The sequence below is a fragment of the Delphinus delphis genome, chromosome 11 (genome assembly GCF_949987515.2).
Source record: "Delphinus delphis chromosome 11, mDelDel1.2, whole genome shotgun sequence".
In the NCBI taxonomy this organism is placed as follows: Eukaryota; Metazoa; Chordata; class Mammalia; order Artiodactyla; family Delphinidae; genus Delphinus; species Delphinus delphis.
Window position 1 is genome coordinate 7,190,095 of NC_082693.1, and position 19,343 is coordinate 7,209,437.

The 19,343-nt window shown below is 47.0% G+C and overlaps 1 protein-coding gene across 1 annotated transcript in view; it reads right to left on the bottom strand.

The window, feature by feature from the left end:
* LPCAT3 (lysophosphatidylcholine acyltransferase 3) overlaps window positions 1-18,916 on the bottom strand; it is a 29,834-nt gene extending 10,918 nt beyond the window's left edge. Inside the window, exon 1 of the mRNA XM_060024238.1 lies at window positions 18,697-18,916. Within this exon, the coding sequence (XP_059880221.1) occupies window positions 18,697-18,847 (151 nt within the window). The 5' untranslated portion in view covers window positions 18,848-18,916. The remainder of the gene's footprint in view (window positions 1-18,696) is intronic.
* Window positions 18,917-19,343: the final 427 nt, after the last annotated feature.

Here is a 19,343-nt window from a genome sequence, read left to right on the forward strand (position 1 = left end):
CAACGCCATCTCTGGCCTGTACCATTTAAAAAATTTTTTATAGTATTTTCTGAAATTTTTATTTATTTTTGGCTGCGTTGGGTCTTTGTTGCTGCACGCAGGCTTTCTCTAGTTGCGGCGAGCGGGGAGCTACTCTTCACCGTGGTGCGCGGGCTTCTCCTTGCAGTGGTTTCTCTTGTTGCGGAGCACGGGCTCTAGGCGCTCGGGCTGCAGTAGTTGTGGCTCACGGGCTCTAGAGCGCAGGCTCAGTAGTTGTGGTGCACGGCTTCGTTGCTCTGCAGCATGTGGGATCTTCCTGGACCAGGGCTCGAACCCTGCATTGGCAGATGGATTCTTAACCACTGTGCCACCAGGGAAGTCCCTCTGGCCTGTACTATTACAGTCACCTCCTGACTAATCGCCCCACAGGCCTTCAGTCTCACTCAGCAAAAGCCAAAGTCCAACCAGAACCTACCAGACTGATCTGTTCATCACTCCCCCACCTTTGTCTGACTCATCTCTTACTCTCGGCTGCCCTTCCTGGAATGCCTGCCAGGTGCAACCTTAGAGACTTCACATTAATAGGTTCCTTGCCTGGGATGCTCTTTCACAGATAAGCTCAAGTCCCTCCAGCCCTTCTGATTTTTACTAAAATGTCACCTTATCAGTGAGGCCTTCATAGTATCCAAAACTGCACACACTCACCCCACCCTCTATGCCACCAACACACACTTCCTGTTCTTCTTTCTTACTTCATTTTTCTATTTCCCCTCAACACTTATTACTCTTTCACATACAATGTATTCTACTTATTTATCAGTCTTTGAAGGCAAGGATTTTTGTCTCTTTTTTTCCCCTGCTGTACCACAAGTACCTTGTACAAAAAAGGTCTTTTCCTGGTACAGAAACGGTCTTTTCCTGGTACAAAAAAGGTCTCAAAAACATTTGTTGAATGGAGGAAAGAATAAAAGAATGAATGAACAAATACTGTATTCTAGGCAGTCAGTAAAATATTTATAGAGCATCCATTAAGTGGTCAGCAATGCATTAGGCAAAAGGAGAATGTGGTAGAGTGTAAGAGATGCTTTTAGACTCTTAAGGAGCTTTTTAGAGAGAAAAGAAAATCAAGCAACAATGTTCTATAAATGCTAATTGCATGGAATAGCCAATGTTGTAGAGGTTAGAGGAGAGGTCAATAATGAACACAGCAGTTAGGATGAAAAGAGAAGAAATAAGGAATGGGCAGGAGAATTATGTACTAAAGACACGGTGGTAGGAAACAGCATGGAACAGTCACTTCACAAGACCAGCTTGACCATAAGAAGGGCCAGGAAGGTTTGGAAAACCAGGCAGAGTCTGAAATTGATATAATAGGAAAAAAAAATCAGGAGGAATGACTGGAACGGGGGGTATGATGGAAAGGGATAAATTAAAGGTGGCTAAGCCCCTACAATGGTCTTCAAACTTTTTTTTTTTTTTTTTTTGCGGTACGCAGGCCTCTCACTGTTGTGGCCTCTCCCGTTGCGGGGCACAGGCCCCAGATGCGCAGGCTCAGCGGCCACGGCTCACGGGCCCAGCCGCTCCGCGGCATGTGGGATCTTCCCGGACCGGGGCACGAACCCGTGTCCCCTGCATCGGCAGGCGGACTCTCAACCACTGTGCCACCAGGGAAGCCCCTTCAAAGTTTTTTGATGGAATAGCCCCTGAAAGAATTCTGAAAAAATATAGATGCCTTCTCACATTTGTAAGTTGCCATCTAACGTTTATAAGTTTTGCTTTTAATTAATTTTTATTGGAGTACAGTTGCTTTACAATGTTGTGTTAGTTTCTACTGTACTGCAAAGTGAATCAGCAGTACATATACACATACCCCCTCTTATTTGGATTTCCTTCCCATTTAGGTCACCACAGAGCACTGAGTAGAGTTCCCGGTGCTGTACTGCAGGTTCTCATTAGTTGTCTACTTTATACATGGTCTCAACAGCGTATACGTGTCAATCCCAATCTCCCAATTCCTCCCACCCCCAACCTTCCCCCTTGGTATCTGTACGTTCGTTCTCTGCATCTGTGTCTGTAAGTTTAAACAACAGCAAATGATGTGTTTTTAAACATGTATATCGAAGGTGTGCTTTAAGTACACATGGAAAACGTCTGCCTTGTGATCTAAATGGCAAACCAATCAGCTTGATCACTTTCTGTCAAAAGAGGTCTAACCTCATTTTTTAATTCAAATAAACAAGTTAATACTTCTCCCTCATGACAACCACCTTGTCTCTGAATTCTACTTCTAAGATGGAACGATAAGGCAGAGGGTTGGCATGAGTTTGTCTCCTGGATAAAATAAGGGGCTGCTCCTCTTTGCTTCACTTTCGTGGCTCCTGTGAAATGTTTCCCTGGGGCACCCCTTACCCCCGGGCCTTTCTCCTTTTTTTTTTTTTGCCACGCTGTGCGGCATGCAGAACTTCCCCGACCGGGGATCGAACCTGCATCCCCTGCAGTGGAAGCACAGAGTCTAAACCACTGGACCACTGGGCAAGTCTCCTTTCTAAAGGCTGGTGAAGAGTGACTGTAAGAGAACTTTCAGAGCAGACACTGTCTCAAGCACGTCAATTTTAGAAAAGAATACATATGGAAGCTTAAAATCTGAAAGTGGATTCCCTCATCTGTGCCCATGTATCCCCTGGAAAGTCTTCATGTACCCCTAGGGTACATGGACCGCAATGGGAAGACCACTGGCCTCAAGGTTCCATGTCAGAAGGTGGTGCCACTGACAGAGACACACAGATCAGAGGAGACAGCTGGCTCTGCTGGCAACAACTGAAGCCAGATAAAACTCTCACAGGGAGAGGCCGCAAAGGCAGGGCTGAGTCCTGGAAAATGCCTGTACTGAAGGAAGCCAAGCAAAAGAAACGGAGATAAAACAGAGAACAAGAGGTAAATGAGGACAGTACCCATGTGAGAAAGGAAGATGACTTCTGCGGTAGGAAAGGAGTTTAAAAACATCGAATGTGCCGGAAGTCTAAGGAGCGTGAGGAAGACGTTCACAATGAGGTCGTTAGTCACCGTGAAACAGAGCAGCACGAGGGACACGGGGGCTGGCACCTGGGGGCCAGCTAAGAAGCGGGGGCTGGACCAAGAGGAAATGCAGGCTGGACGTGGAGGCGAGGCAGTAGGCAGTAAAAGACTGGCCAGAGAGCGTGGCCACTGAGTGAAGGGACGCATTTCTAAGACAGAGATGTTCTATCCATATGTTTTTTTTGTTGTTGGGGAGGGATATCTCTGGATTCTTTCTGTTTGTATATGCTTGGGAGATGGCATGCTGCTTTGTTTTTTTTTTTTTAAATAAATTTATTTATTTATTTTTGGCTGCATTGGGTCTTCGTTGCTGTGCGGGGGCTTTCTCTAGTTGCGGCGAGCGGGGGCTACTCTTCGTGTGGTGTGCAGGCTTCTCAATGTGGTGGCTTCTCTCGCTGTGGAGCACGGGCTCTAGGCGCACGGGCTGCAGTAGTTGTGGCACACGGGCTCAGTAATTGTGGCTCACGGGCTCTAGAGTGCAGGCTCAGTAGTTGTGGCGCACGGGCTTAGTTGCTCTGCGGCATGTGGGATCTTCCCGGACCAGGGCTCGAACCCGTGTCCCCTACATTGGCAGGCAGATTCTTAACCACTGTGCCACCAGGGACATTCCCATATGTATTTTATGGAAGAAGACAAGCAGTATAGTGGGCGAGGACAGTATCTGTGGGAGAGCAACAAGCGTTTACCGCAGAAAGAGGGAAGAAGCCCTGGCCCTTCCCCTGAGACTGGAGGGCGAGGCAAGGAGACTGGCAGAGAAACCTGGGAGGCGGGTGAGCAAGTTCAGGAAAAGAACCTTCCTCTCCTCAGTGAGATGGGTGGTGAGGGCTGTCCCTCGGGAAGAACGGCCGTGTAGGAGGAGCTGGATGAGACAGAGGGCTGCAGGGACCCCAGCCCACGCCCAGGGAATCAGTCAACCCGACTGATTCTCTTTGGAAAGGTTATCGAAAACAGGAGTGGGCAATTCCTCAGCTGTGGAACACGCTTCTTTCTTCAGAAGCTGGGACTGCGTAGGAGCATGGCAGAGAGCTCCCAAGTTCTGATTTAGAACATCGCCGCCAATGTCCGTGTCTCATTGTCTAAACGTAAGCAACTGATAGGAGCTGGGAGACAGGTGTGGCATGCCCACTTTCCTAGAAGTTCTGCAGGAAAAATTCTCAAGTAATTTAACTGGTAAAACAAATCCATTATACAAAATGGAATGCCAAGTTGTCCTGTATTTTAAAGATACAACACGAGCCTTCAATGACACTTCTGTCTTTCAACAGCTCCTTTAGGCTGAGTCCCTGAGCCCCGGAGAGGATACCTTTGTTTAGTTTTCCACCCTGGCCTTCAGGGAGCTGTCCGCGGGAAAACTGAAGAAGCTCTGCTTGAAATCCAAGCTTTTCTCCTTCTCTCCAGACTCAGAGGAAGATGTCCCTCCCTTCTCTTTAAACACCCTCCCCTCCTTCCCTTTGGTTCCAATCCTCTGAATTCTATCTACCCCAACCACTCTTAGGTGGGAACTTCGTCTGTGATCTTTCTTGCCAGCTTCCTCAGTCTTTTCTTCCCGATAATAACAAGTATTACCATCAATACTGGCAACTAACCTCCATCAAGGGCTTACCATGTGGCGTGTATTGAGTTTTACACGAAAGCTAGGCACATTACCCCAGTGAGTCCTCACAACAACTGTATGAGGTAAGTAATCATTTATGGTCTGCATTTTACGAATACGGTGACATCAAACACATCAAAGCAGTTATCTAACCTGTACTGACTGCTCGTGACTGATGAAGCTGGATCCACACATGACTCGGTCGCTCCGCACATTCCCTCCGCCCCCTTCCAAAGGCACAGCCCCACCCCTCTAGCCCCGGCTCCTCGGCCCTGTGCTGCTCCTTCCAGCTACTGCCCTTTTGCAGTCAACCTCCTAGAGTTGTGGTCTAGCTCATCGCCTCTGTTTCCTGTCTACCCATTTCTTCCTCGGCCTGCGGGAACGTGGTAACATACCCCCAGCCCAGGGCCACTTGCCCTCACCTCCTGTGAGAAGATCTGGTTCAGAGTGTCAATGGGCTCCTTGGAGTGAAGTGACGAAAAGTCATCTCAAACTCAAAATTCATGCTTATGGTCAGAGGTAAAGGGATGGGGGACAGAGGATCTCAAAGGAAGGCTATGTCTGCCCATCACTGCTCTTAGGGCTTGCTTACTGACACGGTTATGGTGACTCTGCAGTTTCTGGTTAAAGGAGGTGGTTGGAAAAACCTGTTTCAGCCTTGCGTCATCTGGACGTTAGCAGTTTCCTAGACTATGTAATGTTCCCGTAGATAATGGGCATTTTGCTTTGGGCAACTGGAAAGCCACTTTCAGGATCGAATTTCAGTTCAATTTCCCCAAGCATCACAGACTAGAATATGAAACAGGACTGCTTCTGAATATGGCTTATTGGTAGATTATTTTTACCAAATATTTTCACATGATAATTTTATCATTCTTATTTCTACTGTGAAGATCTGCCACTCAAATTCCTTTTCTTTTCTTTCACCAAAGTGGAAATTCCTTGCGCTGAAGAACTATACAGAGAAAAGGAAGACAAGTAGAAACAGGGAAGACAGTGAGGCCCTGCGTGACACCGTCTCTTCTCGGGGACAGGTAACTGACGAGGCACTGAACGCTTCGAGCTGAGTTCCTGATCACTCTGCCGGCCGGAAGAACACGGGGAGGTTATGGACACCGAGGTGGGGATGAAGCTCGCCTTTGGAAGCTGTTCACGATGGCCCTGTTTCTCTTCTGCAGATTAGGTGCCAACACACCTTCCCCACTCCGACAGTCTGTACGGCTCGGGCTGAATCATATGCTGAATGGTGATTCGTAAGATCCAGATTCTTCGAACCCAAGAAACCTTAGGAATCACTGACTCCAAACCCTTCATTAGATAAGAAATTAAGGCCCAAAGGGGCTTCCCTGGTGGCGCAGTGGTTGAGAGTCCGCCTGCCGATGCAGGGGACGTGGGTTCGTGCCCCGGTCTGGGAAGATCCCGCATGCCGCGGAGTGGCTGGGCCCATGGGCCATGGCTGCTGGGCCTGTGCGTCCGGAGCCTGTGCTCCACAACAGGAGAGGCCACAACAGTGAGAGGCCCGCGTACCGCAAAAAAAAAAAAAAAAAAAAATTAAGGCCCAAAGGGGATAACTGGCACGCCTCGGGTTAACAGAGCAGAGCTGCAATTAGAACCCACATCCCTTGATTTCCATGTTGAGACTTTGCCGCATGCCTTGACACCTGGCAGTGGCCTGCGAGCGCATCCCTAACAACCAGCTGTGTGCGTTTAAAGCTACAGCTGTATTATTCTCTGATTCTCTGTTCACCGACGCATACAGGCCCATGTTTACGTCTGCTTATCTTCCTATCTAAAACGATTCAAAAACTTCATTTCAGTGCTAAATTTAGGTGCTCTTCCCTACTTTCTTTCTTCATCAATTCTTGGGGACTCCCTGTCCCTACCCTCGTACTGTGCAGTTCATTCCTTGTTTTTTTTTTTTGGCGGCATGCGGGCCTCCCACTGCTGTGGCCCCTCCCACTGCGGAGCACAGGCTCTGGACGCGCAGGCTCAGCGGCCATGGCCCACGGGCCCAGCTGCTCTGTGGCATGTGGGATCTTCCCGGATTGGGGCACGAACCCGTGTCCCCTGCATTGGCAAGCGGACCCCCAACCACTGCGCCACCAGAGAAGCCCTGGTTTCTTTTTTTTTTCTCCAATTTTTTGGCCATGCCACGTGGCTTGCAGAATCTTAGTTCCCCGACCAGGGATCGAACCCAGGCCCACAGTGGTGCAGGCGCCAGGTCCTAACCCCTGGACCACCAGGGAATTCCCTGTGCAGTTCATTTCTGAAAGTGACCTCCAGCTGAGTATCTCAAACGTTTTGACAACTGTAGTACAGGATTCAGGGAAACTGGGAGAAATGATCAAAATGTCCTGGGAAAAAATGAAGAACAGAGGGGACATTTTAAGGGTAAACTAGTAAACGGCTGTTACTTGTGAGAAAGAAAGGAAAAGTGTTCTTATGAAGATTAAGAAATATTAGTTTTTTTAGTCACTTGGCCCAAATAAACAACCTAAACCTGAAGTGCCCCGAAGTCCCACCAAAAGTCAGTCTTTAACTGCTTCACTCAAACCACGTGCTCTTGGTAGTTAATAAGCAAGGACTTCTTAAGCTTAGTGTCAATGACACACATGCCGGCGGGCTGGTGGAACCTGCTGCCAAAGCTGAGAAGTTGTAACACTACAACAGACCAGCCCTGAAGCCGCCAATCCCCTCTGTGTGACCCTATGGGGAGCAGACACTCACAGGCGCTCACTGGCTTCTGAGCCCAGGAAAAGTCAGTCACCTGGCAGTGGCCAGCCCCCAGGGGTATCTCAAGCCTGATCAGATGGCAAAAGGGATGCTCGGAACACCGTCCTCATCTGTGAACATCTGGATTACAGTCTTTTCTGTACTACTACAGATTGTTCAAACGGTCACGTAGTTATTTTGTTATGACAAAAATTTATAGACCGAAAAGAATGCTAAGGCTGTTGACTAGCAGTTCTTCCCTTTAGTGGAACGGGGACAACGGATGTTGACTGACTTTGCCGCACTTTAAGACACCGAAATGCCTTTTCTAGCAAAGATAAAGGGCACTCCTGTTGCTTATATTCAGTGCATTTTATCACATTTTAATTCTTTGCAAGTTAGCGAACCACATGGTGGCAACTTCTAGCCAGATTATCTGATTCTAGCTAGAATATCCCCGGACTCAGGAATCAGAGTAAACTGGTTTAGAAATTCAGCTCTGCCACTTGGGCGAATCACTTAGATTCTTTGTACCTTAATTGCTTCATCTCTGAAATAGGGATGTAAAGAAAAGAATGTTGCCCCCCCATTCCAGTTCTACAGGGACCAAGCCATCAGGCACTGCAGTCACCCACCGACAATGCACCCAGAGGGGAATTCAGGACGGAGAAGAACTGGAAGGATTCTGGGCTTCGGATACGGGCCCTGGATAGTTAAGATGTATATCTAAAGAATAGTTTCAATCAGCCCAGATTCTTGCATCTTCCCGTACAGAGAAAAGCACTAAAATCATTAATTTGAGATGTCTGCTCTTTGTGATTAGCAGTAATCTTTTGATGCTCAACTACATGTTTTTTCCCAGCAAAAAATTCCTATATATCCTGGCTCCTCCCTTGCCTCTTCGGGGCAGTTCCTCAGAGCTATCTGAGAGGCTGTTTCCAGGACTATAGTCCTCAGTAAGGTCCCCGAATGAAACTTAACTTGCAACTTTTAGGTTGTGCGTTTTTCTTTCAGCTGACAGGGAAAATATTAGCCATCTTGCAGGCTGGTGTGTAGATTAAAAGAGAAAATATCTGTAAAAGCATTATACATGTACTTCCTTGAGGCCACTTAAAAGATATTTACGGGGCTTCCCTGGTGGCGCAGTGGTTGAGAGTCCACCTGCCGATGCAGGGGACACAGGTTCGTGCCCCGGTCCGGGAAGATCCCACATGCCGCGGAGCGGCTGGGCCCGTGAGCCGTGGCCGCTGAGCCTGCGCGTCCGGAGCCTGTGCTCCGCAAAGGGAGAGGCCACAACAGTGAGAGGCCCCTGTACCGCAAAAAAAAAAAAAAAAAAAAAAAAAAGAGGATTTCTAGTAGCTCTTATGGGTCAATATTTTTAACCAGGGCCCTGTATGCTGTCCTCCAACTGTAATCAGTCTGTTCTACTTTTGTCTGAGGTATAAGCCATAGGAGCCTTAAAGGGTACCGTTCCAGTTGGCCTCTGCTTGCTGGCTTGCAAACAGAGGTTTTATATTTATGGACAGTAATCCAGAGTGGTGTCCATCTGAGTTTAGAATTGCTATCACAGCAGAAACTGGAAACCTCAAGAGCTATAAGCCATTCAGCACGTCTACATGGAAGCCACTTCTCATCAGAGCACATACAAATATACAGTGACCAGAACTTAGCCTCCTGGGCTCTCATATCCTCCTCAGATGTGCATACAACATATGCACACGAGTCCTCTATTTTTTGTTTATAGTGAATTCTTAATTGCCTGCAAAATTACTATCTCACCACTTATAATTTCATGTAGCAGGTATGACTATGTATACTTTTTTTTTAACATCTTTATTGGAGTATAATTGCTTTACAATGTTGTGTTAGTTTCTGCTGTATAACAAGGTGAATCAGCTATACGTATACATATATCCCCATATCCCCTCCCTCTTGCGTCTCCCTCCCACCCTCCCTATCCCACCCCTCTAGGTGGTCACAAAGCACCGAGCTGATCTCCCTGTGCTATGCGGCTGCTTCCCACTAGGTATCTATTTTATATTTGGTAGTGTATATATGTCAGTGTTACTCTCTCACTTCGTCCCAGCTTACCCTTCCCTCTCCCCGTGTCCTCAAGTCCATTCTCTACATCTGTGTCTTTATTCATGTCTGACTATGTATACTTTTCTTATCAAAATGCCGTAGCAACATGATAGCTACTTGATACTGAAAAGTATCTTTAATTGACAAAGCTTTTTAATTTAAACTTAGCCTATGGTTAGCGTGAGGCATTTAAACCATCTACTTGACTTCACGTGAATCAAGAACAAAACCTGAATCTGATCATTTCTGGCCTGACCTTCTATCCGTTTTCTGGCCAACTGTCTCTATAATTCGAACGCAATGACACTTCCATCAGATGCCTCTATTACTAACAATTATAGTACACACAGTTTTCAGACAGAATCCTTCATTCAGGGTGTCCAGAGTTTCATGAATCTCACTTATTTTCAAAGCCACTGCTTGAATAGGGAGGAACTTAGATTTCAAAAGCAGTCCATTTTAAACCAAAAGGAAATTCGTATCCAGAAATTACTTATCCTTATTTTTAGTGTCTTACTCGCCCCCCGCTTCCCCTTCTTGTCTTGAAAATAGAGGTAAATAAAGATGCATGCAACATCTCTTGGGCTACACAAATCTTAGGCTTTAAGGTCTCTAGGAAGCTATTATTGCTTCATCAAGAGAACTCCAAGTGGGCCCTAAATCTCCTTACCCTTGACTTCAGCAACTGCTGGGAAAATGTCAACACACACACCCCTACCTTAAAAACTCTCTGCTTGGGCTTCCCTGGCGGCGCAGTGGTTGAGAGTCTGCCTGCCAATGCAGGGGACATGGGTTTGTGCCCCGGTCCGGGAGGATCCCACATGCTGCGGAGCGGCTGGGCCCGTGAGCCATGGCCGCTGAGCCTGCGCGTCCGGAGCCTGTGCTCCGCAACGGGAGAGGCCACAACAGTGAGAGGCCCGCGTACCGCAAAAAAAAAAAAAACAAAAAAACCCCCAACTCTCTGCTTGAGAAGGACAGTTCACTTAGAACATCTTTCCCCGGCAGCTGCAATGAGGGCACCTAATTTTTCTTAAAGCTCCAAGTCACAACAGACCGTGTGGGTAATGATGATAGTTCTGATAATAAAGATGATAATGATATAATAACGTCATTGTTATAATGACATTAATCATATGATTCAAGAATGATCATAAGATTTGGAGAATAACAAGAGATGTTAGCAAACGGGGAAAACTAAGCCATAAAGAACCTGAGAGCATTTTGTTTATTTCAAAGATCATAGGATACAATGACATTTCCAAAAGTTTAAGGTACTATCAGGACATCAAGTATTACAAAACAGATACTTGAAGCCACACGCTAAACCCTTGATCCTCCAACGTCAGGGGAACCGGTAAAACCTGGAGGGCTTGTTAAACCACAGACCACTGGGCCCCGTCCTCAGTTCCTCATTCAGTCGGTTGGGGGTGGACCTGAGAATCTGCGTGTCTAACGAGTTCCTAGGAGAGCTGATGCTGCTGGCCCCAAGACCACACTTGGAGTCTCCTGGGAAAGGAAGGAGGTGAAGATCTATTGAGGGAAGGGAGAGAACGGTTACTTAGAACTACCCTGGGTCAGGCTTGCTCAGGTGTTTATACAGTTCAGCTCGTTTAGTCCTCAGAGCTTCCCAAGGAGCAATGCTTCTCACGCTTTGCAGAGCAGAACGAGAGTGAACGCACACATGCGAAGGATCCGCTTAGGCAGTTCTCCAGAAATAAAACAGCTCTTTGATGACTATATTATCTTTTAAAGTGCAGGTACATTTTGTATTCTGTTTCAAAATATTGCTGCTTGTTATGAATTAAACATAATTAAAGAATTATTTATCAGATACACTGCTTAACCTCAATTTCTTTAGTAAAGTTGGCCTTTGGGAACATGAGGAAGAGGATGGCTGAAGTTTAGTAATTGGTCGATGATGAAACAGCTAGTAGTACATGTTTAATCTTTTTTTTTTTTTTTTTTGGCTGTGCCGCGCAGCATGCGGGATCCTAGCTCCCTGACCAGGAATCAAACCCGTGCCCCCTGCAGGGCAGGCACGGAGTCTTAAGCACTGGACTGCCAGGGAAGTCCCAGTACATATTTAATCTTAATTAGTTTTAGAGACGCGCACGTAGGCCCGCAGGTCTCTGAAGATGATGCGCGTCCTGCCAGCTTACTCAACCTACTCGGCCACCTGCACCTCCCACACACCTGAACACTCCACCAGGCTCTTCTCTGCTCCTCCTTTATGGAGCCTCTGTTGTTCTGGCCAAACTGGATTACTTGCTGTTCCTCAGAATTTTCTCACTTTTCCTGCTCTCCACATACATGCTCATTATTCTTTGCCACTGGAAAGCTCCCTTTTTATTTCCACCTGACTAGAATCTTCCACACCTTTTAAGATCCAGCTGAAATGCCATTTCCTTTTTGAAGACCAAACCCCATTTTTAAAAGGCTGCTGGACGGAACTCCTTCAGTGAGTTCCCATGGCTGCCTGGACAGATTTAATGTCAGTGGGCATGTAATTGCTTTTGTTAAATTCCTCTGTGTGTATAATCTCATGGGCCCTGATTTACACACGCCTCTGCAAAGAAATGGTTCTGTTTGACATTAAAGTTATACTGGCATTCAAACATGAAGTTTCGTGCAATGTAAGATATTGGAGTGTAGATAAAAAGTAGTTGGAAAGAGGGAAGGGCTATGGGGACATATGTATATGTATAACTGATTCACTTTGTTATAAAGCAGAAACTAACACACCGTTGTAAAGCAATTATACTCCAATAAAGATGTTAAAAAAAAAAAGAAAATGAGTAAAATTCTAATTAATTGCTTTAAAGTCATGAATGTGTCAAACTGGTTTGTTGGAGCATTTATTTTCAAAAAAAAAAAAAAAAGTAGTTGGAAAAATATATTTAAAAGAAATCTCCAACAGGAAGCTTTAGGTTATGATGAAATTTGTGGCTATGAATTAGAATAAAGTCTAAAATGTAGAACATACCTAGCCTTTTAGGATATCAGAAGAGGCTTTGAAAGTCATTTAGGACAACTCCCTTATTTCACAATCATAGAATTTTTGGAAACTGCTTTGTACTATGGTCTGAAGTCCCATTTGTTTAGTTAATGCAGTGCAATTTTCATCTTGCTTACCTTTGGTTTTCTTCATATTGCTACCCGAAGAAAGCTTTTTGCCCTGAATGATGATTTAGTTCTGAAGGGCCAGACCTGACTTTGGTCCAAAGGGAGCTTAACTGCGGGACCTCCTTTGATTTTAAAGGTTGCTAACCGTAGTGGTGCTAATTTGGAACCTCCGAGGAATGAGCCCTTACCCCCAAGTGCCATTGGTGAGTCCACCAGCCAAGCCACAGCTGCGGCCAAGCTTGGGGAGGAAGCTTGCGCTGGGCGGGGTGGCCATCCGCTTCATTTGGCCGGCGCCAGCTTTGGCCTCAGAGAGGTATCTCACATGCTGCTGACATCTTGGCTCAATCGTGTAGAATGAAAACAGTGAAGGACGCCAAGGGCCTTTGCCTTTCCCACTTCTGCATGCTCCCCCCAATCCCGAGGTGGTGGAGCAGGGATTTTAGAGGTGGGCAGAAACAGGTGTGACCTTAGGAAAGCTATTCAACCTTTGGAGGTCCCAGTTCCCTATCTACACAAAGGAGATGATAAGAGTACTGTAAATATCTTAGGGGTAATTGGCAAGCTTAGGTGGGGTATTGTTGAGCACTTTATAAATGTCAGCCACTGTCATTATCAGCAAAGGGCAGCAACATCAACACACTCTAGATTCTCTTCTGTGTAAGCTTCAGTCCCTCCCTGACTCAATTATGATATCACTATTGACTCCTAAAACTATATCTTTATTTATTTATTTATTTTTGGCTGTATTGGGTCTTTGTTGCTGCATGCAGGCTTTCTCTAGTTGCGGCGAGAAGGGGGCTACTCTTCGTTGCTTCTCATTGCGGTGGCTTCTCTTGTTGCGGAGCACGAGCTCCAGGCGTGTGGGCTTCAGTAGTTGTGGCACGTGGGCTTCAGTAGTTGTGGCTTGAGGGCTCTAGAGCACAGACTCAGTAGTTGTGGCACACAGGCTTAGCTGCTCCACGGCATGTGGGATCTTCCCGGACCAGGGCTCGAACCCGTGTCCCCTGCACTGGCAGGCGGATTCTTAACCACTGCGCCACAGGGAAGTCCCTAAAACTACAACTTTAGTCCAACTTTCTTCCTGAACTGAACACTAGGCTTCACAATACAACCTGGAGGTGCCCTTGGAAGCTAAAGCAAGTCCAAAACTAGATCATTCCCTGGCACTGAGCACCATCTCCTCTTGACCTCTCATTTGTGAAAGACACTGTCACCTTTCTAGCTACGCTGGCAGAAAGACTCAGTTCGTTTTTTTTTTCAACTACTTCTTTATCCTCCATGGAATCAGTTGCCCAGTCATTCATTCACACGTTCACTTATTCAACAATTATTTATTGGGCCTTTTCCATAAGCTAGGTACTGTATTAAACTCTGGGTACACAGTGACGAACACAACTTACATGATTTCTGCCCTCATCTGCAAATATATAATTACACATTGGCATATATACTTAGAGATTTTAGTCAGTAGGAGAAAGTACAGCAGGGGACTTAATTTAAAATGAGAGGCAGGAAAGAACTCTTGGAGGAAGTGAACATTTGAACTGAGGCCTGAAAGACGGAAAGGCTCTGTCAGGTAGGTAATGAGTGCCGCGCGTTGCTGGCAATGGGATCAGCAGGTACAAAGGCTCGAGGTTGGAAAGGACCTGATGCATTTTCTGAGGAACTGGGGGAAGGCCACGTGGCTACAAGGCTGTGAACCTGCTTGAGTCAAGGCGGGAGCAGGAGATTCCCAGGGGTGTATGGGAGCCCCTGAAGGGGTCTGAGTAGGAGAGGCGCAGGGTCGGACCACCCTGGCTGCTCTCAGAGAACGGACTGGGTGGGCAGGAAGAAATCAGAGACCCATCTGGGGGCTGCTCAGGTGGTTCTGGTGACAGATGGTCAGTGGCCGTGGTGATGGAGGAAAGTGGTGTATCTGGCACACAATTTGGAGGTGGTGTTGATAGGACTTGGTGATGGGGGTGAGGGGAGAGGGAGAAAGGGAGGTGGCAAGGCCCCTTCTTAGGCTTCTGGCTCGAGCAGCTGTGTAGATGAAAGTGGCCACGGAACCTACCTTCCAAAAGAGCCTCTACCGCTGTATCAGCTCCCAGTACAGTGCCAGCCACATCGCTCCCCTTTCAGGTATCTGGGAAGGCTCCCTATCACCTGCTTAAGCACACACTCCTTGCCTTGGCTTTCAAGGCTCCACGACCCACGTTTCCAGTCTTATTTCCCACCACTTCTCTCCTTAGGTTCTGCTTCGGTCCAGCTGGACCACTTCCTGTTCCCTGAATGTGTAACCACACATCCCTGCCTCGGTGCCCCCGGCTCACCCTATTCCTCCGTCTCACCATCTCTGTCTGCTGAAACCTTATTCAACGACTTTCAAGGTTCATTAAAGGGCCAGTGTTTAAATCTCACAAAGCTCTGTAACTCTCTGATGGCACTTAGACTCCTGCCTGTTACTGTGGTTATGACAGTACTTATCTTGTGCCCATTCCCTGCCCCCAACAGACCGTATGTCATACCTTCGGGTGCCCGGCCCTATTACTCATTCTGCACCACCGCCCTTGCCCTCACCAGGGTCAAGTACAGGGCTTCACCCACAGTAGGTACATTTTACTGAATTCGTTTGGGACAATTCATGTTATTAATTATGCTAAGGGACGCTGAGACCCAAGTTTTTGAGGCCGAGATGTTTTCCAGTAGCATCTGGCAGCACCAGAGCTCACAGCAGAATTTATCTTCCACCAAAACTCCTGGCAAATCATATGCAACACAAACCATGCCTCCCACAACAGTCCTCTGCCTGCTCAAAATACTCCAGTGCAGCAGTGCTCGTAAGCTTACCCTTTCCGCGAAGTACGGAATATTAAAAATCACAGCCTCTAACTCAGGATATTTCAAACTGCTTGTTGTAACCCATTAATGGGTCATGAAATCAATTTAGCAGGTCATCAACAATACTAAAAAATAAAATAGAAAATAGCCAAACACACTGCCTATACACAGGATGAGTAATGTTTCCTGAAACTTTTGCTTCCAATGCAAGCATTCACCTATGTGTATAATGGGTCATGACGTAAGACATATTTCTTATCATGGGTCTCAGTTAAAAAGGTTTAAAGGCTGGGTGGCCCACCTCAAGATTGGCACACAGAACTCAAGTAGGGAGAGTAAGATGTTAAGGAAAAAGTAATGAGACTATCTAATTAAAATAGTAATGAGGGGGTAATCATATGATTCAGTAACGATAATAATATTTGGAGAATAACAAGAGATGTTAGCAAATGGGGAAAACTAAGCCATAAAGAAACTGAGAGCATTTTGTTTATTCCAAAGATCATAGGATACAATGATGTTTCAAAAAGTTTAGGTATTGGGACTTCCCTGGTGGCGCAGTGGTTAAGGATCCGCCTGCCAACGCAGGGGACATGGGTTCGAGCCCTGGTCCGGGAAGATCCCACATGCCGCGGAGCAACTAAGCCTGTGCACCACAACTACTCAGCCTGCGCTCCAGAGCCCGCAAGCCACAACGACTGGGCCCGTGTGCTGCAACTACTGAAGCCTGAGCGCCTAGAGCCCGTGCTCCGCATCAAGAGAAGCCACCGCAAGAAGCCTGAATACTGCAACAAAGAGTAGCTCGCCGCAACTAGAGAAAGACTGGGCGCAGCAATGAAGACTCAACACAGCCAAAAATAAATAAAAATTAAAAAAATAAAGCTCCCTTAAAAAATGTCGAGTACAATTTAAAAAAAAGTAATGAGACTATCCCTTTAAAATGTAAATGTCTGATATCAATATATAATACCTAACCCTTCCCTCTGGGTACCTGCATTTAGGTGCTTTTAACCCACATTAATCTCATTAGTAGAAAGTGAAGAAAGTGAGTCAGAAATCATTTCGGACTACAGGCCTTCTTGGTACCTCAAGCAAGGATTTCCTCCAGTATCCCAGCTCCCCAAGAGAGCTGGTTCAGGAACTCCATTGCTGAAAAGCTACTGGTTTCTAGGTTACAATACACAGAAGTGATAATACCTTTGTAAGAGAAACATATTTACAACCAGAATGCACCCTTTCTTCCACACACTTGTCAAAAAGCTTATCAATTTATGTTTCTATGTATTTATTTAACATAAACCTAGAAAATACAGTCCTATACATCCACGTGCAAGACCTATGCCTGATCTGAGGTAACGTGAACCCCAAGTTGATCTAAATGTGAGATATACTGTGAGGTACTGAAGGCAATAGCGCATGTGGGATAGGAAGGGGGGATGTGGGAAATGGTACAATGGACAAGGGGGCTCAGGGGTGTGGTAGATGTATTATGCCAAGTGTTTATTACTTTGATGCTTGGTGGTAATGAGAGGATGAGGTTAGAGGGGTGGGATACGGAGAAAACAATTTTCTAGACAGCTGTATGCACCATGATAGTATATAGTAGTCCACCAGGAGTGTACGGGCTGTATTTGATTATGTCAGCACTAAAAGGACAGATTCCAAGTCCTAATTCCAGCCCCAGCTCCATTTAACAGGTTGCCCCTTATAATTTGTTGCTTCTTGTGTTACATTCTCAATTTATAGTTGAGACATCAACAGTGAGCTTCCTAAGGAATGAAATGTAAACACTCTTAATTGCCAATTAGAATACCAACAAATAACTGGGCCAGAGACAAGGATGAAGAAGTAGGAAGTTCAAAGTTGGTATGGTGCAGAGAAACTTAGATTGAGGTACTGATAAATTTGGGTTAGATCTGGGTGACGTGACATGAAGCAAGTCACACAACCAAACGTTCTGTCCGCCTCTAAAATTTTACAGTTCTACAAGGGAGGAAAAGGTGACCTTCATCTGGAAGAAAGGAAGATTATATTGGTTTGGTGTGTAATAGGCAAGTGACAATGACATTATCCAAGGTTGTTTAAATATGAATTAATGCCTCTCCCATTATCTAGATCGGGTTAGGTGATATATGTGAGTGTCTCTACTGACTACTGGATAACTTCCAAATTTCTTTCCCGGCATTTAAGGCTTTCCACATCTGCCCAAGTTATCTCAAATTTCTTGTGGTTCAGACCCACTCTTGCCCCCAGTCTTGTGTGCTTAGTTCTTCCCCACCCCTACTCTCCTAGCTAATGTCCCATAACCTTCCTAAAACCTTCCAGCTACTCAAATATTTATGTATCAGCTCTTCACCTTTGAATTCCTACAAGACTTTACAGCAGTCCTATCAGATAGGCATTATCGTCCTCATTTCATAAATAAGAAAACTGAGGCTCAGAGAGGTTAAGTGGTTTGCCCAGGGTCCCACAGTTTGTAAGCAGCAGCAGGGCTGGGTCTGATTTGTTTTCCAAGTTCACACACTTTTTTTTTTCTCTCATTGTGCCATGCTGCTTCCGTGTATTAAAAAACCACGGAGAAAGGATGCAGTAAAAAAGCCTATAAACCAGTTATAATACAGTCTGTTGTGACAAAAATGCAGATACAAAACATCCTTTGAACCACGTGTGCAATAAACGCTTGGGGTAGCATGGGTAGTTTTTAAGAAGTTGCCACTCTTGTTTCCCAAGCCCAGTATTAAAGCGATATTCCAGGGTAAATGACAGGTGTATGGCTGAGGAAAAGAAAAAGCAATATGGTATAAGAGGAAAATATTAGAAGCGGGACAAAAAGATGAAGGTGTAATACAAGCTGGAAATGCACAAGAGACACTCAGAATATGCAAGTATGGAGTATGGGGCTGAGGGGGCCCATGGGACTAAAATATCTAAGTTAGGGGGCCTATAACTGCCAATAAGAAGCGCACGTGTGTGACGGTTGATATTAATAACAGCAGTACACATGGACAGAGAGAACTCCAGAGAGAGACAAATAAGGACGGGTCGCCGGGACACAGGGTAGAGCATGGCAGGATGAGAGGGTGGTGGCGCCTAATGAGGGGCCAGAAGGGTACAGCAGGGGTCGAAGGGAAAGGTGAAGAGGTTCAGAGGGCACGGCGCCCCCAGACTCGGGACTAGACTCGTCTTCCTCTCCACAGTTGGTTGGTGTGTTCTAGAATTCACATCTGCACCCCACAAAGCCCTCCAGGTGGCTCCGGGAAGAGGGGGCGGTCACTTCCCCGTTCCTTGGGGACTCCGCGAGGGGTCCTTACCTAGGAAGATGGAGATGATGAGCCGCAGCGCCTGTTCTGACGCGCCCAGGGACGTCGCCAACTTGTTAAGGCTCAGGTTCTGGAAACCGCCCCGCAGCACCGTCGCCAGCTCCGCCGCCGCTCCCACGTCCCCCTCGGCTGCGGACGCCATCTTAGCTCCGGGCGCCCCCCGGGGACCCCTCAGCTCCGCGCGCCCCAAATGTGGGCACAACGCTGGAGCTTCACCCCCAATTCCGGCCCGGAGCCCGCCCACGGCGTGCGCATTGGCTGCAGGACCGCCCAGCGGCTCCGGGATCAGCCGATCATTGGTCGGCCCGGGCAGGGGGCGGGGCCTCACGCCGCAAGGTAGGCAGGGGGCGGGGACGAACGTTTGTAAGGCAAAGGTGACTCGGGCCGAGAATGAACGCGGGGCCGGCAGGGGGCGGGGCTCGGAATCGGGAACTAGACCCTTGATTGGAAAAGTCAGAAGCCGACGGCGCGGCGACTGTACAACTCAGTTCTAACAGCTCGGGGGAGGAGTCGGGGCGGGCGAGAGTCCGGCCGGCTCGAGCGCTGCCTCCCCATTGGCTGAGACGGAGCAGGCGAGAGTCAGGGCGGGGGGGCCGTCACCCGATCGCGAGGTTACTCTCGGTCGCCGGCGCGCCGGG